This window comes from Thamnophis sirtalis, unplaced genomic scaffold (assembly GCF_051295495.1).
Source record: "Thamnophis sirtalis isolate CommonGarterSnake01/CBP01778 unplaced genomic scaffold, rThaSir2_p1.2 scaffold_2, whole genome shotgun sequence".
NCBI classification, from domain to species: domain Eukaryota; kingdom Metazoa; phylum Chordata; class Lepidosauria; order Squamata; family Natricidae; genus Thamnophis; species Thamnophis sirtalis.
Window position 1 is genome coordinate 173,624,464 of NW_028261382.1, and position 26,780 is coordinate 173,651,243.

General features: G+C 36.0%; 1 protein-coding gene across 2 annotated transcripts in view; it reads right to left on the reverse strand.

Moving 5' to 3' along the window:
• The window catches only part of CDYL (chromodomain Y like), a 98,141-nt gene that overhangs the window by 48,600 nt on the left and 22,761 nt on the right, over nucleotides 1–26,780 (reverse strand). The window contains exon 1 of one of the 2 annotated variants that reach the window (XM_087707515.1): nucleotides 14,059–14,673. The exons of the other annotated variant lie outside the window; for it this stretch is intronic. Coding sequence (XP_087563641.1) covers nucleotides 14,059–14,067 — 9 coding nt within the window. The 5' untranslated portion in view covers nucleotides 14,068–14,673. Of the gene's footprint in view, nucleotides 1–14,058; nucleotides 14,674–26,780 lie in introns of those variants that run through there. 2 annotated transcript variants of the gene reach the window in all.

A 26,780-nucleotide genomic window follows, 5' to 3' on the forward strand; every position in this document is an offset into this window, starting at 1 on the left:
ACACATTTTTAATATTGTATGCTGCCTGGAGTCATAATGTATGGGGCGCCCATATAAATTTACTTAACATATAAATAATAAATATTTGACATTCTGTGATGGGAGGAAGTCTGCACCTTCAGTTATATATCAAGTATTAATATGTTTATTGCCATCATAACTAGAATGCCTTACTCTCAGTGACATAACCCTAAGCTTATACAAAGAGAAAACAAGATTATAATCATTGGTGAACATATATCTTTGGATGTTGGGCAACTCATGAATTTATTATCTTATCTTTATCTTTAAATGTTGAAGGAGGGGAAATAGCTTTTTAATGGACAAATAAAGGATGCAAAATGTTTTAAAATTCATTATTAATGTCACCTTTCAATATTACTACCAACTCATTAAAGTCATAGAACATAAGATAAAATAAACTTCTTAATTTGACAGAAATGTAAACCATAATAGTGTATAGTGGAAATCAGTTCTTGGTAAATTTAGTTAGAGATATAACTTGTTATATTAATGTTATTCACATATTAATCATATTGGAGATAACCAAAATAATACATCACATTTCCTCTTGATGTCCTATTTGAATTCTCAGTATAGTGTCTCCCTCTACTTATGCTTACCATGAGTCGAAGGTTTATAAAATACTTGGCTTTCTATTTTTTCTAAAGTAGAACTCTGTTAATATTTCCACAATAGACCACTCAAAAATGAAACTAATATCTATAAAGTGGCTACAAAGAGAATATGACAATAAACACTAAAATCTGGGATGCCTTAAAATCGGATGGAAATTTAGTTTTAAATTTTCAAACCAAGTGTTTTAATTATTGTAATGATCACATTATTTTTAATATGCTTAAAATATATTTATTAGTTCTGAATTTAGTTATTTAAAATATTTTTCTTGGTGTGTTTTCATAACAAATATTTCAACACTGAATACCTGACACTGCCATAAATAGCCTGTTGCCAGCTCCCATAAAACAGAATGTCATAATGGAGATGTTGTTGATAGTATAGAATTCTTTGCCTTATAATATTGCATATTCTATAGGTTTAACAGATTATACCATTTTACTAAGTAGCAGGATTTGTATAGTTATAATACATGAGCATTTCATACAAGAGCACCTATTTTTTCATCATTTGAGGATCTACATCTTGCAAAAATCATATTCAGTGTTATTTCTCCCCAATCAGAAATATTGACTCATGGAATGCATATAGTATAGCAAAAGCGATTCCTTTCTACAAATTCAGCATTCCTACATCGTGTAAGTTTTTCAGTGTATTATATAAATCACTTCTATCAAAATATAAAATTATCGTACAAATCCATTGAAATGAATCTGCTGAGATAAGGATAAATTTATCATATTCTCCAAAGCACCTGAGGGTAGAAGAAGAAGCAATGGGTGGAAACTAATCAAGGAGAGAAGCAACTTAGAACTGAGAGAAATTTCCTGACAGTGAGAACAATTAATCAGTGGAACAGAAGTCGCCTCCGGAAGTTGTGAATGCCCCATCACTGTAAGTCTTTAAGAAGAAGTTGGATAGCCATTTGTCTGAAATGGTGTAGGGTTTCCTGCCTAGGCAGCGGGTTGAAGACCTCCAAGATCCCTTCCAATTTTGCTATTGTATAATTTGTATATATGCAAACAATTTACAAAATTTTTGTAAAGGAATGATAAATTTAAAACCTAACATCCAACAATAGCAGTTATTCATATACTGGTGAAATGTTTTAACCAACTTGGTAACTTGATGAGAAACAAATTAGATAGATGATAGATAGGTAGATAGATAGATAGATATCTAGATAGATAGATAAGATAGACAGACAGACAGACAGACAGAAATGTAATTGAATTGATGAAAACCTGTTTTTATGCACATTATTGCTAAACAATTTTCATTTTAAGTAGCTGATATCTCATTCTCTATATGTATACCAAATATGTTTTCATGAGAAAACTCTGTGTGTCTGTGTGTAACTCTCTCTCTCTCTCTCTCTCTCTGTGTGTGTGTGTGTGTGTGTACCTTTATTAAATTTCAAAATAAAATAAAATAAAAACTAATATACAGGTGAAAAGAAGAAGGGAATAAAAGGGGAAAAGTTAAGTAACAAGATATATATGTGTATATGCACACACACACACACAAAGTGACCCCCTGTTCTGACCTCAGCTTACCCAAATCACAAAACAATTCCTTGCCCTAACAAAAAACCCTTTTTATTAAATTACTATGAATTTAACTCATTCACATCGAGCAAAGTCTTTCAAGGGAGGATTTTACAGTCACAGACTTTATCTGGCTTGGAGAGCTGACAGGCCGATATCTGCAAAACGTGGCAAGGAGTCCCTGAGAGTCACGAACCAATTAAGTGAACTAATTGTCTCCTGCAAACTCCACACCCCTTTCGCTCCTCTTTTATTTCCTCTGGGAGAGCCATTCATCATCCACCCGTGGCCTTACTCCCAAGTCGACCCCTGTTCTTTAGCTGTTCCTTTCGTCTGCCAATTCTGTGCATGCGCACACTGGGAACAGACTCCAGCTGTTCGTCTTCCTCACTGATGTCTGACTCTGAAGGCAGCTGATAACTATCATTCGGCTCTGGTCCCCTCTCTGCCTCCAACAAAGAGCCCTCATCAGAGCCTTCCCCAGACTCCAGGACTGGCCCATATTCCTCCCCAACCTCCTCACTGTCCGAATTTGCTGCCAGCTCTGCTGGCCATTGGCGGGCCACAACATCTCCAACGTTTTTCAGTATAGAGACAATTATAAAATAAAACTACCTAAGTTTAAATAAATAATTTCTCTTTGAAAGAGATGGGCGGTTCAGAAATATGAAAAATATATAAATAAATAACCAATTAAATAAATACCTAAATACATTAAAATATTAACCAATATTTTTAAAAACCATATTCATATCATATTGAAGGTAAAGGTTCCCCTCACACATATATGCTAGTCGTTCCAGACTCTAGGGAGCGGTGCTCATCTCCATTTCAAAGCCGAAGACTCAGCGCTGTGCGAAGACGTTTTCTATGATAATGTGGTCGACGTGACTAAACGGTGAAGACGCACAGAACACTATTACCTTTCCATCAAAGGTGGTTCTTATTTTTCTACTTGCATTTTTACATGGTTTCGAATTGCTAGGTTGGCAGAAGCTGGGACAAGTCACGGGAGCTCACTCCCTTATGCGGCGCTAGGGATTTGAAACACTGAACTGCTGACCTTTCTGATCGACAAGCTCAGCGTCTTAGCCAATGAACCACCGTGTCCCTCATATAGTATTAGTTTAACTTTAATATAACACATAAACATTTGTTAACTGTAAATCAATATATTTAATAATCCACAATATTTTTCTAGTCAAATAAAATCTAATCCCCAAATACCATACTATTTATCCTGAGGAGAAAAAAAATAGCGCATGCAATAGATTTTATTTATTTATTTTATTTGTTTACTTATTTATTTTAATTCACGCACCCCTGTGCTCCTTTCTCATCAGCAAAGCACTTGAGCATTGTGTCCCTGTAGCCTTCAGCAGCCCTTTGGAAAAAGCCTTTGCCAACTGAAACAGAGTTTTGGAGGAAGGCGTCCGCCTCTCCCAAGCTTTGCTGGTGCTGACAAAGGCTTTTTGCAAAAGGCTGCTAAAGCCTACAGGGACGCAATCTCCCTACAGGTGTTAGCAAGGAAATGGCAAATGAAGGGAAGGCCTGAAGGACTAAAGCCTTTCCTTCATTTGCAAATGTCCAGGCCTCAATTCTCTGAGAATAGAGGCCTAAAGTGCAAGATCATGCGTGATCAGTAGCATGAGATCTCGCGCTACTGATTTTGCATGATCTCACAGTACATTAGGTCTCTGTTCTCTATAAATGCACTGAAAGCCTGAAGCAATGACATAGGCAAAGAACCCGTGACAGAGAAGAGATCTTTGAAAGGTGAGTCTCCACAGGCCGAGTGTCTGTCAAGACCTGGGGTGTGTTTGTGAATAGACAGGGAGAATGTTGCAGAGCCCCTGTGGTCATTCGTAAGGGCAAACAACTGCTGCAACATTCATAATTTTGGAACTTGTTCATAAACGCTAGGGAGCGCTTATTGCGTAACTTCGAATGTTCGCTAAAGGAATGCTCGAAATCTGAGGATTACCTGTACAACATAGGTTTCATTGTATTTAGTTTTGTTATGTGAATTTGCAACTTAGTTGTCAATTAATTCTAAAATATAATTTATAAAAACACTTCGATACTGAGCAACGGATTCTAGTCTATTAGTGAAATTCAGTATAAACCAACCTCATGTAAGTAATCTTGTACAGAGATCATTCACAGTTAAACGGTGATGATAAAGTAACTTTGCCACCTGATTTTTGCAGTCTATAAAGCAAGGGAAAATTGAAGTAAGAGCATTAGCACAGTTGCACTTTCACGCAGAGTCTGCTTCACTTAGCTAAGTTGTTGGTCTCAATTGTGGTTGCTAAACAAGGACTTGCCTGTATTTCATATTCCTATCCCTAAAAACCCAGCACACATAACAGAATGAATCTGAAAGAACTATCTTCCACTCTTTTTGATTCCCCAGTTCTGGATCCTGGCACTAAATAGCCTAAGTCTGTGAGAAAATATAATATTCTCTGATCTTTGCTTTGTCATTTACTTCAATTTATTTGACTAGATCTGTTGTTTGAATTATGGGACAGGATGGAAGAGCTAATAGGCCTTTAAAATATTTTCATATTTAATTTTACAGCAAATTACACTGTTTGCTCAGCATTTAGAATCACAAATCACTATTGCTATTATGCCAACATTTACTGCATTTAATGTAAATATATGTATATACTCTCCTCCCATCTCAAACGAGAACTCTGGGCATCTCATAATCTAAAAACAACACTATGAAATAATTAACCAGAAACAAATAAAAACAGAAACAACAAAAACCTGGCACCACACCCAAACTCTCTTGATGCAACCCATAACAGTGTCTTCTAACTGCAGCTTCAACCTATCCTTTGATAGGCTTTGAGGGAAAGCCAGTTCTTCAGTTTCCCAAAGGTTCAATGGATGGGTGGGTGGGCGGGCTGCCCCAGAAAACATATTAAAACTTTATTAGCTGAAACAAAGAAAGTCATGCATGATTAAAATTCATTTTTGAATTCAAGATAGTTTAATGAAATTCATTCTGAATATAACTTAAAGGCCTCTTCATTGTTGGCTTCAACATCAATACTATCTTAAAATAGAATTATCCCTTGAAAATTGGTCACCATCACCTTTACATCTGCTAGATTATTCCAACCTGTCTCTCAGTGGATTTCTTGGTAATACCAGAAGAATCATGAGGCTACTGTAATCGTGCTTTGTGTGACGATACCATTCTAGTTTAACTTGCTTTAAAACCTTGAAACATATCAATTAAATATTTATTTATCTATGTAAAAGATTTGTATAGCCATCCGTTTTAAAAACAACTTTCAGGGGCTCGCAACAATAAAATAGGTTTACTTATAAATGATAAACAAATTATAATGCAATAATTATAAAATCTAAAACCATAAAATAAAAAACCAAAACTCAGCATGTCAGCCATCCCTTTGGGATGACCCACAATTACTACCAGATAGCCTCATTCTGTTCCACCCCCAGGATAAAAAGCCAGATCTTGATAGCCTTCCAAAAGCCTAAAAAGGGGGGGAGGGAGTGGGGAAAGAAGCTGTAAAATAATCAGGAGTAGGGTGTTCCATAATGTACGGGCAGCCATGGAAAAGACAGTCTGCTGGATGGTAAGACTTCATGAAAGGGACCTGAAGCGTGCCTAGCCTATCTAATCTGGTAGGATCGGTAGATACTCTCAGATTCAGGGGGTCCAGTAAATAAAAGTGGTTCTATGCTATGTAAGGATTTAAAGGTGAAAAACAGTATCTTGAATTGCACCTAGAAGAAACCGGAAGCCAGTGAAGCTCACAAAACAGGTGTAACATGGAAAAACCTAGGATCTCTCAGTATTACACATGCCACTGTGTTCTGAACCAGTTGTAATTTCCAAATGAGGAGCCATGCGTAAAATTCTCTGCAAATATTCCATACTGGAAGAGACTAAGGAATGAGCGACATTGAGCAAATGTCTCCCGATCCAGGAAAAAGCAAAACTGGCACGCAAGACAAATCTGTGCACGAGCCATGGCAGTCACCAGCACCTTAAGCAGGAGCAGAATCAAGGAGGGCCTCAAACTGTGTATGAGCTCAATGTGTACACACACACACACACAAACCAGTTTGAAATTCATTTTTTTAAAGTATTCTGATCACTTCTGGAATGACGATCCTGACAGAGTTCAAATAAAATAACGTTGAACTTCAGAAGAAAGAGGTTTTCTGTGCATATTCTGTGATTTTGCTACTGGGCAAGGCAGCTTCATCTGAAGCAGACTTTTCCTTAAGAATAAATAAAAACCAGATGTCTTGAAAATCATTGTTTAATACTACCAACCACATGTTAAAAAATAATAGACCTAGTACTGTATCAGTAGGAGAGAATATTCTTGTTCAAACAGTAGCATGGCAAGATCTGTCACATGAAATAAACCTAGTAAGGCACTAAAAATAAGTTCTACTCAGGCGTTTAAAATTAATAAAATATTGTCTCTTCTTGCAGCTGAAATGGCACCTAAGAATTTATTAAATGTAATTGTAGAAATAAAAGTCACATGCTACAATAGTAGATAATAGAAGCTAGTGATCTGACAGGGGTCAGTTGGCATGATAATAATTTAAAACCCTTTATTAGATTATATCTGCAGAGAAGAGATGAGGCTAACTGAAGTTAATATTAATGATTTGCTTTATTCTGATTATTTTAATACAATACACACTTTTAAGACAATTATACCTATATTTTAGTTATTTACTTGTCTAAAAAAACGGCCTTGAAAAACATACGTTAATATGTATTGAAAAGTTAATTTTTTATTTGCCTAGTTAGACTGTGCAGATACTTCTTACTATAATCCTCAATTTCTGAGAAACTCAATTTTAAAAGCAATCCATTAAACAATGAATATGTTTGATTCAATTAATATTGGTTTTCTTTGAGGGCGGGAGGGAGGCTCATTCCTTATGCAAAGATCTAGTTCATTTTGAATATTTAAGTTTTCTTTAATGTAGACAAAATCATTTTTGGCGTCTTTATACATGAAAGCCACTATGATCCGTAGGCTAAAAAACAAAAACTTATATATTTCTGTATTTTTTAGGTGGTAGGTAAACCTTTATTATAATCTTTGACCAAAATGTGTTACATAGATAGACAGATGATGAATGAATGAATGAAGATATAAAATATCCATTAAAATAAAATAAAAAAGAAGTTAAGTGCGTTAAAGAGGAAAGGAAGAAGATGAGAAGCTAAGTATACAACAGGATAGTATTGCCATAGCTATCAAACTGCATTGGATTATATGTATACAAACTTTGTGTACTAGCACAGTTATCTCGTGAGAAAAATGTGGAGGGAAAGTGCTAACTCCACATAGGTTTATTATTATCAGTGATCAAAACTGAATGCAATTTTAGAACAATTACAGTAAAAAAGATACAGACCTCTATAAAATAAGATAAAATGTGTTTTTTTTTAAAAAAGTCTGAAAATATTATTAGCACTTAAACGTATTTATCGATTATGAAAAACAAATGGAATCACTTATTTTCATTTTAATTCAATAATGAGAAATTTCTAGGCTACAGGGATAAATCTAGTAAAATGACATAAGTGATTTCATATCTAGTACTGGTGCTAGAGAATCAGAATGGTGAGTTGTTTAATATGCCAGGCGAGAAACTAAGAGACTATGACTTCTAGTCCTGCCTTCGGCACGAAGCCAATGGGGCCAGTCACTCCTTCTCTGCCCTAGAAAAAAAGCAATGGTAAACCATTTCCAAATATCTTGCTCAGAAAGCTTTAGAGAAGTAGCCCAGTCAGTTACCAGTAGTCCCAATGATTCCAAGGCATTCCTCTTCCCAAAGGCATCCCCCACCCCCAAAGTGACCACTGACTGGTACTTAACATTGTAAAATCATAAGGTAACAGTTTTAAAATTCTACCCATAGGGATCCTAACATTCTAAACAGAGAAAGCTAAACTGTCTTATGATGAATATAAGTAATCCTTGACTTACAACTATAACTGAGCTTTGAATTATGGTCATAAGTTGTCTCAGCTGTTAAGCGGGCCACCACATGACCATGCCCAATTTTACGACCTTTTTTGCAGCAGTTAAGTGAATGTGGATGTCAAAAAAGCAAACGCCATGGTTGTTAAGAAAATCTATTGTTCTCTATGGGTACTTTTTGCTGGAAACTGAGTCACTGTAAATGCAGCCAATTGCCAAGTAACCAAAATGTGATCATGCCACCATAAGAACTCACTATAGCTGTCGAAACTTTGAGTCCGGGTAATATGTAGTCCCGAGGAGATTGTTGCAATTTATACAATTCAACCTGTATTAATATCTTGACCCATTTTATGAATTCCAAAGGAAATCCGAATTGTTTAATATGACAAACATGTCCTGTTTATATATCTTGTCAAAGGCATTTTCAGAATCACATGGTAAAATTGATCTTTGTTTTTATTAAAGTTTATACTAACCTAATATTGTCTTCTGTTTGCCTAATGTTTATAAATTTGATCCTTCTTAGTAACAAACAATATCATTTGCTGTAATGTATTTAGTAACACTGTTAAAATCTTTTTATCAACATTAATAAATGATGATAATTAGCACACTGAGTGTGATCTATATCTGCTTGTATTAATATAATGCTATTTAAATGCTGCTGATGAAACTCCCTTATCAAATATCTCATCATACAATTGAAAAAGTTTTGGCACCAGAAGTTTTATTAACATTTTATACCACCTAATAGGGAATCCATCCAATCTTGGTATTTCACGTCATTATAAAATCACTTTTTAAATCTCTCACTCAGTAGAGCAAATAAAAATTGTTTTTCTGTAACATCTAAATATGATAGGTTAATTCTATTTTTTAAAAGCCTCTATATTTTCATTCTATACGTTCTCTAGTTTGCTATATAACTCTGAAATTTTTTAAATTGACAATTTATACCTATTGAAGTTTTATATATTTTACCTCTTTCACCTCTAATAGTTGGAATCACTGCCCTAAATTTCTTTTGCTTTAAGCAATTAGCCAAAATGTTGCTGTATCTTAATGAGTCTCCCTGTTAATTCTATTATAAATATGTGAGCATCAATTCTGTCTGTTATAGACAGTATTTTATTCAAATTTGTTCTTCTGTATTTGTAATACTTGCTCATAGATATTGCAATTCATATTTCAATTTTTTTTCATTTTTAATCTTGCTCTATATGATGCATAAGCTGTGATTCAACAGATATCTTTATACTTCCCTTTCAAAAATTTATGCACCTATTATTTATGAATTCATATCAATTACACTAATTTTATGCTTAAACTGGTATCTTCCTCTGAAGACCGTAATAATCAAACAGCTCAAATTTGTAAATTGTGCCAAGGTGAGCACAGAGCCAACTTTTAACATTATTCTAGAAATGTGCACTGGAGAAGGGTGATTTTAATTGACCAGCTGAAAGAAACCTATTTAATGAACTGTAGGATGAGCTGGTTCAACAAGAAATACTTGATACATTAGATTGAGGGCACATGCTTAGTCTCTATTTATATTGTAGTATTTCTTTGCATTTATCTACCCTGAAAAAAAATCCTTTAATGTTTGTGGAACTAAGCGCCATTTTGCAAGCAAGTACCTTGATTGTCCCAAGCCTGCCTTCCCAGGAATCTCAGGATCCCACTTGAGAAGTTCAGAATTTGGGTTATCCAACAAATAAGAAGACTCCTGATATAGAATTCAAAGCACTGGCTATTCATCCTATTTGATTTACTTCAGATAAACATTCTCCTGCCCTAATGAATTCTGGATTCACAAACTATTAATGTTGTACTGGGAGTTGAGAATAACTTTGGGAGACATGTGGAAAAGCCACAGCCTAGGCAATGGTCTCCTGAGAGAAATTATACAGAAAAATATGAGTCCAAAGGAGGAATGGGAGTAGAGAAAGCATCTCAGAATTATTATAGCCCATTGCATCTGGACATTGTTTGTAAACATGTCTTGCCAACTCAAGACAATAGACCCAATTATGCAACTAGAAGCCACTCATGAAAAAATGTAAGTTCCTATGCTTGTATACTATAAACATGGTTCCAGAAGCCCAGGACCCTACATCTGCACAAGTTGGCTTCTTCAAAGGTACTTACTGATAACAATTTCACAAGAGGTTTATTGGACACACTACATCTCCAGCCTCAAGGGAAACTTTTCTTGTCATGTAGAAAGATGAGAGTGGTTCATGAATTCAGACCTTTGAACTCAATAACAATATTGGATTGATTCTCTTTCCCAATGATCTTTGAACTTTTGGAACAGTTATAAAAGATAATTTAGTAAACATGTTCAAACAGGTATTACTGTAAAGAAGGAACATAAATACTTAATTGCTTTGATATATGGTGTGAAAGATTAAATATATAACTAGACAACCTGTGATCCTTTGGGTCATCATTTCAGAAATATTTCCTTACTTGATTTCTCAATGCCTTCATGGCAGAACTTCTAATATGCTGCCTTCCTTGGAAAAGTTCTTAAAAATTCAGGGAGATATTCAGAGATGTGAAAATAGCCTATTTTGAACTCAAGTTATGGACAAATTATTAGATTTTTGTTATGAAAATTAGTGTGTCCTGAGAGATTGGAATGAAATGGCTTTCCCACAAAAGATAGTGTTTCTGTGAAAAATATTTAAAATACACGAGGTAAACTACCAAAGATTTTTTGTTGTTGTTGAACAAATAATTTGGAGCTTGTTGATGCATGAAGATATAAAAATGATGACTCCAAAGAATATTTTTCTGCAAGACATAAATGTCTTCAAAAATAGGTATGATTTGAATTTCTAAGACTTTGGCTATTAATTTTTATGAAGTCAAGATATTACCACATACTTTTTTACACAATAATCAAGTGACTTTAACTTTTAAAAAGTAAAATTGACCTTTTAAGTGGAGATTGAATTAGATTTGTTGTTACAAAAGGAACTGGTAGAGGACTATCAATAGAGTTTAAAGGATTTTTTTGAGAAACAAACAGGTAAAAATTGTTTAGTACGCAAATAAAATGAGAAAATATTTTATACAACAATAATAGTGAACTTAAAAAGAAAAGGCAAGAGAAAATACAAATGATTTTGGATGGGATTAAAAAAAGAATCTAAAAAGCTCTAAGGATGACCACTATTATCAAATTAAGCTTTTACAGAGGCAATTATCTATGTTAACAATGTGAGAGATGGAAATAAAGGTCAACCTTATAAAACAAAACAAAATGGAATTTGCAAATAAACCAGAGAAACTGTTAGCATAAAAGCTGCGAAGAGAGTGGCAATGTTACAAGAAGGAAATATTGTAATAACAGATAATGTAAACATTCAAAAAGAAAGGTTTTATCAGTATACTACTTTATGAAAAGATCAAGAAATTTCCTCAAAAAAGTGATATTGCTATAATAAGAATTTACCAAAGATTACTGAGAATAGAATAACAGAGTTGGAAGGGAACTTGTAGGTCTTCTAATCCCCTCCGTCAAGCATGAAAATCTATACTTTCAAACAAATGGTTGGCCAATTGAGAAATTTTGAATGGATCTATAACAGCAAATAAAGCTATTGAACAGACTAAAAGAAGAAAGTGACCTAGTTCAGAAGGGCGGCCAGCTTCTTACTACAAATATTTTGAGGATGTGTCTTTACAATCTTTACAACAAACAATGAACATTATTGTACAGAATGGAAAGAATCTTGATAGCTAGAAAAAAGAAGCTTAAATAGTATTAATATCTAAATAAGCACAAGATTTTAGCCTTTAACAAGAAATTATCACTCAATATCTTTATTGAATAATGGCTATAAATTGTTTATTGTGATTTTGGCTGAAAGTTTAAAGATAATTTTATAGGACTGTATTCAAAAAGATGAATGCAAGTTATCTAAAAGACAATTACAGGATAATATTCAATTCACTTGATCTTAATCAAAAAGCTGAGAAATGGTGAAATAATATTAGAAATGTTTTGGCTATTTTGGAGTACTTAGAGGGGAAAAAAGAACAAAAACAAGCTGCATTCATATTCTTAAATTTAGAGAAGGTATTTGATCCTTTGAATTGGATTGTCTTGTTTAACATTCTGGAACATATGAACCTTGGATATAATATTATTAAATGATTAAGATCAATTTATATTTTACAAAAAAGCACAAATAATTGTTAATAAGAGAACTAACAAAAACTTGTAATACACAAAAAATGACAAGACTGTTTTCTGTCACCACTATTGTCATTTTAGTTCCTGAAGTACTGAATAGCGACATACGAAAATATGAGACAATTATAGAAGATAAGGTTAAGAAAGGTTATTAAGTATAAGTTAAGGGCATTTGCAGTTGATATGGAAATTCCATTAGATGGAGTAGAAACAATGGGAAAATTAACTTTTGTATATCAGCATATTTTAAGATCAATAATCAGAAGACAAAGTTGTCAATGAAAATATGAAATTAAAAACAAGTAAAACTAAGAAAACTTAAGATTGAGAATAAAGTAAAATATTGGGTATTACTGACAAATATGAATTGTAAGTTATTTCAAAATAGAAACTGGAAGATTGACTTTGATCCAGTCTCTTAGACCAGTGTTTTTCAACTACTGTGCCGTGGCACACTAGTGTGCCGTGACATAGTGTAAGGTGTGCCGTGGGAGAATTACTTTATATATAGTCAATATAGGCACAGAGTTAAAAAAATTTAACATTTTCTAATGGTGGTGTGCCTCGTGATTTTTTTCATGAAAAAAGTGTGCCTTTGCACAAAAAAGGTTGAAAAACACTGTCTTAGACCAACTCACTTCACAAGGTAATTGTGGGGAAAAGAGGAGAAGGAAGGAGCATTGTGTATGTTCATTGCCTTAAGTTACTTAATAAAAGTAATAAAATCAGGAAAAAATAATAAAATAAAATAAATTTAAAAAAGATTAAACAAATTAAAAATAAATGGAAAGGTATTCCAAATGACATTAAGATGGAGAAATTAAAATTTTCACTGTGATGAAAATGAAGTCTTTTGCTGAGAATATTTTTGTTTCAGACAATAATCTTTTTATATATATGGCAAAGAAAAAATACTAATTAAATATAAAGTGCTAGATAATGCAAAGGAAAAAAGAGAAGTGGGTTTAGAAGATTTGAAGTTGTATTTCGCAGCTTGTTGTTTGTTCTGGATAAAATAATGGATGCTGCTGAGAAACGAGACTTAGAATTAAAAAGTCGTAAACTGAAGTTTGGATGACATGGATAGTTATGGTACAATAAAAAGTAAAAATTAATGTGTATTTTAGAAGACATTTTATTAGACATTCCATATTTAGAATATGGAATAGAGATAAACCCAGGTTGTCCTGAAAACTCGTTTGCAGATCTCAGCTCAAAAAGTATGGCATAGAAGAGAAGCATCACAAAAAAACAAATGAAGAATTATTAGAAAACCATCAAGGAGAATTTAAAATTAAATCAAGGGGGCAGAGTTTTTTTATTTTTTATCTTTCTTTTTTATTTTCTTTTTTTGGTGCTTTTAGCTTTGTATTTTTTTTCCCATTTTCTTTTTCTTTCTTACTTTATATTAATTTCTATTAGTTTTTCCTTCTTTTTTAAAAGTTTAAGATAAATCAATAGACAATAGACAGACAGACACACACATATTTTGGACCATACTTCTACATAAGAGTATTGTGAAATTCAGCCTTGGAAAGTGAATATCATAACTCTGTTTTTTAAATAAGGCAGGATTCCCATACTTAACACCTCACGTTCATGCTGTTTCTAATTTCCCCTTTAAATGAATTAATCATGCTACAGGTTCACTTACTTTTGTCATTCACATGTATAGAGCACCGCCATCTCTCATCCATTTCCTAACCTGGAGCCAGTCTGTTTTGTTATGCTCTGATAGTACTGTAGTTTTTTGATATAAGTTTCTCATCAGGACAAGGAGATGTTCTGGGTATTGAAGCAATGTAGAATAAACAACTTTATTTGCAAATACTGAACCAAAGGTCGAAGATTAATATAATTGAAGGAAGTTACGGTCATTGCATAGCATTGGTTCCACTCCTCTAAGTTTGTTATACTCATTTAAGTTCTTCTCTAATATCAGGCCCTCTGTTTGTCCCATTTTATTTCTATTCAGTTATATTGTCCCACTCCAAGTATCTCGTTATGTTATCATCCCTATGGCCTCTTTGACTGCTAATTTACTCTTCAGAAGTATATTTTGATTAAACTATCCTACTTCAAACATTCAGAGTGATTTTGAACTGGATGTTTGCCTCATAGAATCGGTTTAAAACCTGTTTTGCTGCCTTTCAGTATTATTTTAGGCATTTACTTCCATCCTTGTCCATTCTAAATGTTTTAAACTGATTCTATGAGGCAAACATCTAATAAAACAATAACATAAATAAAATAAAATGGAATATCCCTATTACCTATGCATGCGGTTTTATAGAAAGGTCTTCAATCATTTTAATACTTTTATAAATCCATTTTTAAACTGAAGTATAATGTAGTTACTTTTCCATTCTGAATCTACCTAACTAGTCAAAAATAAAGCCATTTGAGTGCAGCAAATGGAGAATCTTCTTCTCTTGTTCAAAATATTCTACATTAACTTTGTTCACAATACACAGGAGACCTCAACTTACTGTCACAATCGGAACTTCCATCGCTCAACAATGTGGCATTAAATGAGTCATGCCAATTTTACAACCTTTTTCGTATGACAGTTAAGCAAATCTGGCTTCCCCCTTTGACTGTGGATATCAGAATCTGGCTGGGAATATCACAAATAATGATCATGCAACCCTAGGACGCTGCAACCATTGTAAATATACTGTATGCCAATTGCCAAGAGCACAAATTTTGATATGACCACAGGAACAGTGTGATGGCTTAAAGTGCAAGGACTGGTTCTAAGTCTCTTTTTCATTGCCATTGTGACTGTGAACGGTTGTTTAAAAAAATGGTTGTAAATTGAAAACTACTTATAAAACTATCCTTCTATCCCAGGGGTCTGCAGTCTTAAACACTCAAAGAGCTGTTTGGACCCGTTTCCCACAGAAAACAAAACACCGGGAGCCACAAAACCTGGGTGGGCGTGGCCAACTCGATATCACTCATTCCCACCCAGACACATGCCGCCCCCAGTAACGGGTACCCAGGTTTTTTGGATCCAGGTGGTTTTTTTTCTATGGGAAAGGGACCAAATCTCCCACATTGTGCAGCGTGCTTTCACTGTAGTATCCAAGGCGCTGCAAGAACAGCAGGCAGGTCATGGAGGGGGCATTGGGTCTTCCCCCCGCGCCCTGCCAAAAGAAAAGCCAGCTGGGCTAGAAGCCTCCTATCCTTCCTCCTGTTCCTTTCCCTCTACCACCCACTCAATTTCATTTTGGGACAGAGGGGGGCGGCTGGAAACGTATGTTAGAGTGATGTTGGAGCGTGCCTTCTGCCTCTCTGGCGCTCGGCCTGCAACTCTCTGCGCTCCTCCAGGCCCGGCTTGCTGAGGAGGGGGGAGCAGCCCTGACACCTCCACTTCCCCCCTCCACATGCCCAGCCATAGCTGCCTGGCTTCCTCAAAGGCGCAGCATATTTCAAAGATGGCAGCTCGTGTCTGGAGGTGCCAAATAGTGTTCCGCTGTGAGAGCCGGGCCAGGCCTCTCCACCATCCAACTAGCCAATGGGGGCACTTCTGCTGGGCCAGCCTCCGCCCCTCCCACTGGGCTTTTGTGCTCAGCGCTTGGCTGGGGGAGGGGAGAAGTTCCCCACACAACCTTCTTTCTCTTAGCCCCACCAATAGGGGAGGAGGAAGGGTAGGCTTTGGGGATGGCCCACCCTGCAAGATCTGATCCCGTCGTTCTCTCCCAGCTCTCTTTGCTGGCGGCAACAGCAAATTCTACAATGAAGGCAAAATCCTGTTGCCATGCAAAGGAAATTACGGCGGCACTTCGCTCCCACACTAAGGTTCTGTCCATTGCCACTGCCACAACAGCTCTTTCATCCCTCTGCTGCAACAGGGTCACAGGGAGCCACAGCAGAGGGGTGAAAGAGCCACATGCATCTCTGGAGCGTTGGGTTGCCAACACCCATTCTATCCTTTCACAAGGGTCTAAAGACCTGGCTCTGCCAATTGGCACTGTCAGAACGGTGGAGGTGGTTGATTAACATCAGATTCCACCTCCCCCCAACTCTACCCCAGATTCTCCATGTGTCCTTAGGTTTTAACGTTTGATTTTAATTATTTATGTTTTAATTGCATATGTACAGATACATTTTTATAACTGTGAGCCGGCCAGGATTAGCTACCCTATGGTAAGATGGCCAGCCAATAAATTAAATAAATAAATAAATAATAATAATAATAATAAATAATAAATAACAATAAAGCTTAATTTTATCATATTTTACAATAGAGTATTGTATTTTACTATACCTTAATGCTATATGTTGTTGATTAATAAACCAGTAATTATTGATTAATTCAATATTTGATGATTCTGTTTTCCCTTGGTTTGTTTTGTTTTTACATCTTTATGTTTTCTGATTGCTATTTTTCTTTAATTTAAGAACTGTGGCAGTTTTGTCTACATTTTGTATTTTTTCTAAATTTAAATTTATTTTTTTAAATGAGTTTTAACAGCCAAAATTGTATGTTCTTTTCCACAGATTTTTAAAAAGCTCTGCTGTTTCCTAGTTTATACAGCTTACACAATAAAAGTGTACATAATTATTTTTTATTTGTTTTTTATTTACATAAACTCTGTAATTATTGAAAATATTTTGCAACAAAATGTGTAACTTAAATATACTGCTTTATAGAGCATGAAATGTTTAACCCTGATATATATGAAATCACATTGGAACATTACAACTATGGTTTCAAACCATTTGATTTTGCAGTTACATAAAAAGTTACAACTAATGGGGAATTCACTACTTCTCCGTTCCGCTGAAATCTCTTGGGTTTCCTGAACAATCTGTCCACAGAGGATTTTCAGAACAAATTCAAAATGCTGGATGATGAATTGTATAGATTTGGGAGAAAATTGACGGAAGCTGCTTTATGAAAAAAATGTTATAGATGATAAGGGACTTTAGAGAGATACTGTATTACACGTAGAGGTCTGACACAACATTTTATGTACCATCTATGAAATTGTTTAATTTTTCCACTGACATCAATTGACAGATCTCTTCTCCAACCCTGGAAGAACCCAAACCCATTTTTTTCAATGTGATAGCTAGCTAGCCAAATTACTTTCCTGTTCTAACTAGTTTCCAGGACTATTTACCCCGTTCCCATTTTCCCAACAGTCTATGCTAATGTTATTATAACATAATTATTATGATTTGAGAGGGAATACACTACGGAGATTTTACCTAAAGAATTTTCATCCTCCTGTATATCTTGTGCTATTACAGTCTACTGACATTTCCTTCGGATTCATGACTAGAAGCAATTTTGCCTTCAATGTCACAAGAATAGGAAGATTTGAGTCAGCATAACTATTGCAGGAGTTTGCAACAGTTTCTGTTCCAATTTTTTAGCTACGCCAAACCCAACTACAACAAATAATTAATCTTACTATGGATGTCTACGGGTAGCTTTCGCTGCTATTACTAGGAATATTTTTTAAAATAGTCCTTAAATGTGAAGGAGACATAATTCTGAATGTTCTTTTAATTTCTTGTCTTCTTTTATTTTCCTGCCTCCTCATTCAATCACTCCACTTTTCCTCTTATGCAGCTACATGAATAAGGGGAGAAAATCTGACTAAATCCTGAACTACTGATTATTGGTCCCTTGGATCACAATGTAGTGCTCAAGGGCATCAAAGCCTCAATCAACAGAACCCCCAGGCAACATCAAAGAACATGAGGAAATAATTGAAGCTTTCAAAACCTTCCTTCACTGGCAAACAAAAGGCCACCATGAGATGCTTAGGCAGTGATATCAAACTGAAACTCATGCTCAGTATACCAACAACCCAGAGATCAAAGCAACAGAAATCTAGGCGTGTGTGTGTGTGTGGTGTCTTTTAAGATGCAGGTCAAAATGACTACATGTACTTGTTCCAATGACAAAACAGTACAAACTGAGCACTTACATATTCCTATGTGCAGGTTTTCTTCATGGCTCAATTATAAGCCATTATGGCTCTGAAAAATTAACACGGTTTTCAAGACTAAAGGTACTCCCATTTGGAAGCAACGTTCCCATGGATAATTTATCTGTAGATGAACACTCTATTTACAAGCTTTCTGCCTGGGAATCCTTATGGCATCTTCATCCTTCATAAATTGCGCCCTTGTATGTCAGAATCTAGTTTTCAAGGGAAGACACTCTAATGCCTCTTTGCTTGAGAATCCTGAGTTCAGGGGCTGAACAACTCATCTCAGTCCTCTGACACTTGTCTCCAAGTGACTATCTGGGATTTATGGCACATTTCCACCTATCTGAATTTTAAACAGCATAAATCAATATTAGAAGAACACATGTATATATTCATTATTTCCTTCCAGGGTAACCAAAAGTATTGCAAACTGCAAAAAAGAAGAAACAGCAAGCTGAAAAAACTGAAGGTATAACAGATAAAAAACATGGGAATACAACTGAATTTGATTTACTGGTATACCAACACCATCCACTTTGTCTCACATTTACTAGGCCCTTTTAAAAGTAATCCATAGACACTACATTAACTTTATGTTTATCCTGGCAAGTCAAACTCAAAATTTCCAGATCATATGCTAGGCAGAAGAATATTCTTTCATACAGATTTTTTTCATGTTTTTCAAAAAATATTCTATTAAGTAACTATTTTGTCTACTCACTCAATTTTTTTTCATACATGAACAATGCAAACTTTCAAGTTTCTGTTAAAACTAAATGCTTTAATTTTGAGATGCATATCTCGTATTCCATTATATGAACTAAGCTACAATGCACAAACATGCATTCAAATTCATGTCCCCAACCCAAACTACTCTAATTTTACCACCAATATTCCTTATCCATTTATCTGTAAATATATTAAACAATCAGAAGACATCACACATCCTTTATCTAATTACCACTCAATAATCAAGCATTCATTACATATGCCTCTTATATTCACACATCATATTCAAATTATATTCACATTCATCAACCAATCTTCAGTTTCATATTCACATTTCCCCCCATAATTCAAATTCATTTTTTTATCATGGGTTCTCTCTTTCTTATTTACCTTATTGCATTTATACAATTCAATTAAAAACTGGCTTGCACATCCTCTGCACAGCATAAAGTTGCAGCGTACCTTTAAATTTTGCTCATTTTTATGTTCCACCTATCTCCAATACAGTCCTTTCAGCAGTTCCAAAAAGGTACCACATGAATTTATGTTTTGTTAGCTTCCTCCCATAATTGGGGCATACCAGGGGTTGTAACTTTAAATATATACATACATACATACATACATACATACATACATACATACATATTTACATCTTAGGCAGATGTGTTAACCACTAAGCCACAAGGTCCTTCTCCGTTATCAGCTGAGCCAGGGAGATAGGTATATATTAAGTGTTACAACCCCTGGTATGCCCAAATATGGGAGCTAGCTGATGAGAGCTAAATAGCTTGAAATAGATCTATTCTAGTCTCCCTTTATTTATTTATCAGCACAAATACAACACAAATGTAACAAAGTCAACAGCAAAAATATTGGGTTTCTGTCTGGATGGTCTTTTGCGATGAGCTGATGGAAAGAGAGTGGAAGCAGTGGGCTTCCTCCCATATTTGGGCATACCAGGGGTTGTAACACTTAATACATACCTATCTCCCTGGCTCAGCTGATAACGGAGAAGGATCTTGTGGCTTAGTGGTTAACACATCTGCCTAAAATGTAATACAGCACAGGTTCTAATCCCAGTAAGGGTATGGCTAGCTGATGAGAGCTAAATAGCTTGAAATAGATCTATACTAGTCTCCCTTTATTTGTTTATCAGCACAAATACTATATATATATATACCAGGAACCAACATTTGCCTAGTTTCTGGTAAAAAAACCCAGCCATGGCAGTTTACTTATTCTATTCACTTAATAACTGCCATGTTCCCTTAACAATCATGTGAGTTATTTAAAGTCTGCTACAAAAAAGGTTGTAAAATTGGGAACAATCATATGGTGACCCACTTAATGAAGGACATGACTTATTTTTTCCAAGTTCTTTTTTGTATTACTTTATAATATAAAATACAAAAGTACAAAAGCAAATAATAAGAAAAATAGGGGAGGGGAAGGGGAAAGTGTAGAAAAGAAAGAAAATGTGTTGACTTCCCACTTCCTATGGTGCTGTAGAGTAAGATAACAACATCAAGCCTCAAACTTTTTACTTTTACATAATAGTATAAAGTAGCCATTTCTATAACAACAAATCTATTTAATCAGTAAAACCCAAAACCAAGGTTTCATTTTTTTTCTCCCATCTGAAGCACAAAGTCCTAAAACAGCTTCCAAGTAGAAACAAAAGTAGTTGTGTTTTTTTCTTTAATCAAAGCAGTCATTTAACCATCTGTGCAAACTTCATCAACTTTTGCAACCACTGGTCCATTGTGGGAATCAAAATGTCCTTCCATGTTTGGGCATAAAAATAATCTTGCTGCAGCCAGCATATATAACATCAAAGTTTCAATTTTTTTCCCAAATCTTTTTTCATTAAACTCAAAAGAAAAGATTCTGGTTTTATTTTTATATTCACTTTGAGAATCTTCAGTGTTAGGATATCAATCAACTCCAATATTTCTTTGCTTTATAAATGTCCACCATAAATGATAAAAGGTCTAGGTTCAATTACAGTTGTAAGTCAAGGACTACTTATAGTGAAAATAGGGGTATAAGTATAGAGTTATGCTTAAATTTGCCAACAAACAAGCTTGCCTTAGGCACTAAAATGTTCTTAATTGTCAGGTGCAAGTAATCAGAACATAAGTTGAGTTCAAAGCACTAAAAGTTAATTACATGCTATCTATACACAAGTGTCTTGTCTACTGAAGGTCAAGCCAAATTTGAACTAGATAAGGGTCAATGGATTGGGGAGGGGATGGACTTGGGTCCTTTGTGAAAGCATAGTGACTCCAAAATGATGATGACCGTTGGCTAACCTGAATGGCTGTTCTCTAGGTACTGTGGGAGTGTCCAAGCATGGGTTAACTTCAGCTTGCTGCCCAAGGACTGAGTTCAAAGTTTGTGTAGCCACTTCTCCTGCTCCCTTTAGAGGCTTAGTTTAAAAAAACGAAGATATGAGATCTAGAAGGATGCTGTAAGGAGTAAGGTCTATGCCATGGAGGTGATAGTTCACGCACCCGCAGGTGACCCCAGGGCGGGGTTGGACATTCCCGCAGCGCCTACAGAACGACCATTCAGTTATCCCAACGGTCATTCTCCTAGGCGCTGCTTGGAGTGTCCAAGCATGGGACATACCCAAGCTATGTAGTCCCAGAGTGGGAAGAAGGAAAGTCCTGGTTAGTAGGGGCCGCGAGGACCCGTTGCAAAACTCTTCTTCCAAATGAAGCCTCTGCAGCGGCAAAGGAGTCCAGTCTGTAATTCCGGATGAACGGTGATGGCGAGGACCAGGTAGCCGCCCTGCAGATCTCTTCAATAGGTGCTTGAGTGGCACAAGGAACAGGTCTGGACTGTTGCTCATAAGCCATCTTAATGCAAGCACACAGCCAACAACCTGGTGGAAGGTGATACCTTCCTGCCCATGGAAGTGGGTTGGAATGATATGAAGAACGATTCAGACTTGCGAAAAAAAGCTGTCCTCTTTTTGTAGACCCGCACAGCGCAGCACACATCCAATTTGTGCCATACATGCTCCCTGGGATGACTGGGTGCGGGCAGAAGTCGAGGAGGATGACCTCCTGCGTTCTGTGGAATAATCAGTTAATTTTTGGTAGAAATGCTGGATCCAATCGCAGAATGACTCTGTCCGAATGTAGAACACAAAGGTCCTCTCTAACGGAGAGCATGGCTAGCTCCAAAATTCTGCGCGCTGAAGTAATGGCTACGACAAAAGGCAGTTTTGAATGACAAATGCCGTAGACTAACAGAGCGAATTGGTTCAAATGGTGGCAATGTTAGGGTCTGCAAGACAATCGTTAAGTCCCAAGTTGGGTAGGTTGGTAGCCCTCTTTAGGAAACTGCGAACCTTCAGTGTCTGCTGAGCAGTTCAGAATCGTCTCTGGACAAGATGGTGGCTAGGGCTGCTGTCTGCCCCAAAGTCTGTTGGGGGCGAGGCCCTTGTCCAACCCCTCTTGGAGGAAGTCCAGGATTTGCGGAGTCCAGCTGCTGTAGTGCTGATATGATGGGAGCGACACCAGGAGGAGATAGTCCATGTTGCGTCATAGATATGCACAGTAGAAGGCCATCTGGACGCCTGGATGGTGCAGAGAAGCTGTCCTGCCTCAGGAGGTGTCAGAGAAGCTGTCCTGCCTCAGGAGGTTCCCCCCCCCCAAGTGCCGCATGGCTAATTGGAGCCTTGAGGGTCCGGGTGTGGGATGACCCTTTGGCTGAGGGGCATTTGCTCCTGAGGTATGCGCCAGTGCTTGGTCACTGACAGACTGACAAGGTTGGCGAACCAGGACCTCCTTGGCCGGTATGGGGCGACTAGCAGTACTTCGACACCCTCCAGCAAGATCTTCCTGATCACTTGAGGTATCAGTGGTAGGAAGATCAGGACCCCCAGTAAGCTGTCAGAGGACTCTCGTTATCCCCGGAAAGGACTACACTATGCTAATATGGAGAGTCCAGCTTGCTGTCTAAGGACTGGAACTCCCCAATGTGTCCTTTTAGGGAACTGAGTTTTTCAAAACTGAACTCCAAAGGGAGCAGGAGGTGTGGCTACACTAAATATTTAAACTCAGTCCTTGGGCAGCAAGCTGAAGTTAACCCATGCTTGGACACTCCAAGCAGCACCTAGTAGAACACTGTTATCTTCCCAATGAAGTGGTACTTATTCATCTACTTTGCATTTACATGCTTTGAACTGCTAGGCTGGCAGGAGCTGGGGGAAGTAATGGAAGCTTATTCTGTCACATGGTCTTGAACTGCCAACCTTCCAGTCAACAAGTTGAGCCTCTTAACTGCTCAGCCACTGCACCCCTTATAAAATATTTGACTTCCTTTATATAGATTGTGCACATTTTCTCCTTAAATAAGATTCCATTCATTAAGATTTATAAAGGCATATAATCTACTTAATAATGCAATAAAGGAGGAAGTTGGTTTTATAACAGTTTTTGATCATAGTTCAATTGGTATATACTTTGACTTCAGTATTTTGTGCTGCTAATATCAAGGTGAGAAAAAAATGCCCCACATTCTATCTTTCCAAAATATCTAGCTCTCAAGTCTCCATGATTGAATAAGCATTTCATATTTCTATCAGATGGCATCACATTTCTAGACATCTAGATGAACTGTCTGGGATACATTATTTTTGTCCTAGCCAGGTATTTTTTACATTAGCTTTGACTATAGTTCTCACTACCAAGACAGACTTATTCTAAATTAACTCTCAACATAATGGGACTTGCTTCCATGAAATTCTGCTTAGTACTGCAGCTTTCACATAATTTATGAGACAATTTCTAGTATAATTAGACAGCTTTTCAGTTGGTTTAGTTTGAATCATAGTAATACAAGGCAACACCTTGAAATAAAAAAGCTTCTTTAATATGATTTTAGCTCTAAAATTGGACCTAGCAAGTCTAAAGATCATTACATTTATGGCGATTTCAAAGAAGTCTTAAATTGTCAACTGTTACAACTTCATTCACCTCCTTTGTAATTGTGGACAGAACAGAATCGCTTCAGTCACCTTGGACAGATCAGCCTTTCCCAAACTGCTGTCCTCCTTGATTAAGTATTACTATAGATTTCAAATTCTCCAAAATCAGACTGGATTAGGGAAGAGGAATTTGAAGAACAGAATATAAGTCTACAATCAGACATGTCTACTGGATAGTGTACACAACAGGAATCAGTTTTCACTATTACAAGCAAATGTGGAAAACTGAAGAGCCAAATTGTGTGACACTAAAGCAATCAGATTAGATTACAAGAGTAGAAAGTAGCCATTTAGTTCAATCTCCTGCAGGAATCCAAGCAAAAGCACCCGATGTGTTCTGTTTAAAAACAATCAGTGAACGATAGTATACTATCCTTGAAACCTGTCCTACTCAACAGTGCCTACAGCAAGTTATAATAATATCAAAACACATTATATCATTGTGCAAAGGACAAGTTAGTTGTGGCATCACAACATGTGACATAATTTGCTTCCTTTGTTCCACGTTGGAAAGGTTCATGCTATTTGCCTCCCAATTCTGTTCTTTCTCCATAGATATCTGTAGATCCTGTAATGGAATGTGTGGACGATTTTAGGGAAAGAGGAGAAGAGATGTTGCCTAGAAACAATCAGAAAAAAATGTCTATAGAGAATCTCAATCATCCAGGTCATGGATATCCCAAAGGTGCTTTTCAAAAGGCAGCTGGACTTTCTTGGTTTTTTCCTTGAAAGTATTTTGCTTCTTATTCAAGAAGCTTCTTTACTTCTGACTGAATGCTGGAGAATGGGGGGGATGGACAGAGAAAACCAATGATTTGAACAAGGGATAAAAGAGGCTGTCTGTTTTAAAACTGAGTAGCCCTCTCTCAACAGAGGAGGAGGTATACACCACCACCAATCTCCAACAGTCCTTTCAGCAGTTCCAAAAAGATACCACATCCATTTGCACTCTAATTCATGTGACCCTGAAGATATAGAAAAATGCCCAAGTGGCCTCAATGACTCTGGGAGAGCTAATTACCAATCTTCAGAATGCTAGTGACCATATGACTGGAAGGAATACAAATCCTTCCATTCCCCACCATTCAGTAAGAACTGAAGAAGCAACTGTTTTCAAGGGAAAACAAAGAAAATCCAATTGCCTTTCAAAAAGCACCTATGGGACAATCAGATAAGAAAGACAAGAGCCCCCAGAGGCTTAACAATCAGAGAAAGAAACTTTCTGCCATAATGGATCTAAATATGTGGGGAGGAGGGGAACTTCTGCCTTCAGACTTGCAAGATTCTGTTAATGTAACCTTACAATATAATAGAATTAGTTCACCTACTCATGTTTTCTGTCTTGTTCAGCTGGGAGGACAGATAGATCCACTAACAAAATTGTTCTTATTCTTAGGGGAAGTTTTTTCCTAACATTCAGCTGGAATCAACCTTTTTTGTGACTTAAACCCATTATTCAATATCCAGCATTCTGAAATAACAGACAACAGATCTTGACCTTCTTCCATTTGACAATCTTTCAAGTGCTTGAGATGGCTATCATATACCACTTCAGTCGTTTTTCTCAAGCCTTCATTCTTCTTACGCGTTAATTTCCAGTTGCCTGATCATCCTCACTACTTTTCTCTGAACTTGCTCCAATTTCTCCGATTATTTAAAATATAGTTCCCTGAACTGAATTTTGAATTTAAAATGTGTTTCGACCAAAGGATGGTAAAGTGGAATGACTCTTTCCAATGATTTTGAGTATATATTCTGTTGATGCAATCATAAAAGTGTTGTAATAAATATAGATTCTTTGGTAAGTATATGTATACTAAATGTATCTGCTTTATAAAAAGATTAAGGATGCTCTGTACCAACTTTATTTCTATACTGTTGATTACATGACTAAAATATTATTTGGTTCAAAATGTTTAAGAAGTTGCAGTCTTAATTTTAAAGTTACATTTTTAAAGTTTAATATTTTATGTTTAGAACTTAATATTCATCAGAACACACAGTACTTCCAGGCTAATTTCTACAGAATGTGGAAGCATAATATCCATAGAAGTTAGAAATGTATCATACAACTCTTGCCTAATGTATAAAGAATAATCCTAATAAAACATTAAAAGAATACACACAGTTCTAGACAACAAAGAGAAGTTAATAAACTTAAGAATGGAGCATATGTTGAATTCTTAAGGATAATGAGCTTTTATGTATGTTCTCAGGTCAATCTAAATGTTGAACCTAGTGATCATAATAGTTGTCTTGCTGTACATAAAGCAAATTATGCTCTTGGGAATACAATATGTATGAAAAAAGAGATTATGTGCTCCTGTGCGGGAAGAATGTTGATTTCTGGGATCTCCAATGCATTTTCATTGCCCAGTTCTCTTCAAATTTGACAGAATTCTTGATAGAATACACTGTGTATATTTAGCATACACCATGACTATTCATCTCATTTAGTTGGTTTCTTTCACCATAACATTACTAATAGCCATTTTCTTGCTCTTAATATGCATGAAGTATCTTGACTAATCTCAGTGATACATGAAAGTCTTTGATTTTATTTGGTTCATAGGAAATTGGAATTAAAATCGTATTTATAAAAACCTTTGGAGGGAAAATAATCATGAGCAAAAAGAATTTAAATATTTATAAGGCATTATGTATAAGCAAAATGGAGAGGGGGAAAAAGAATAT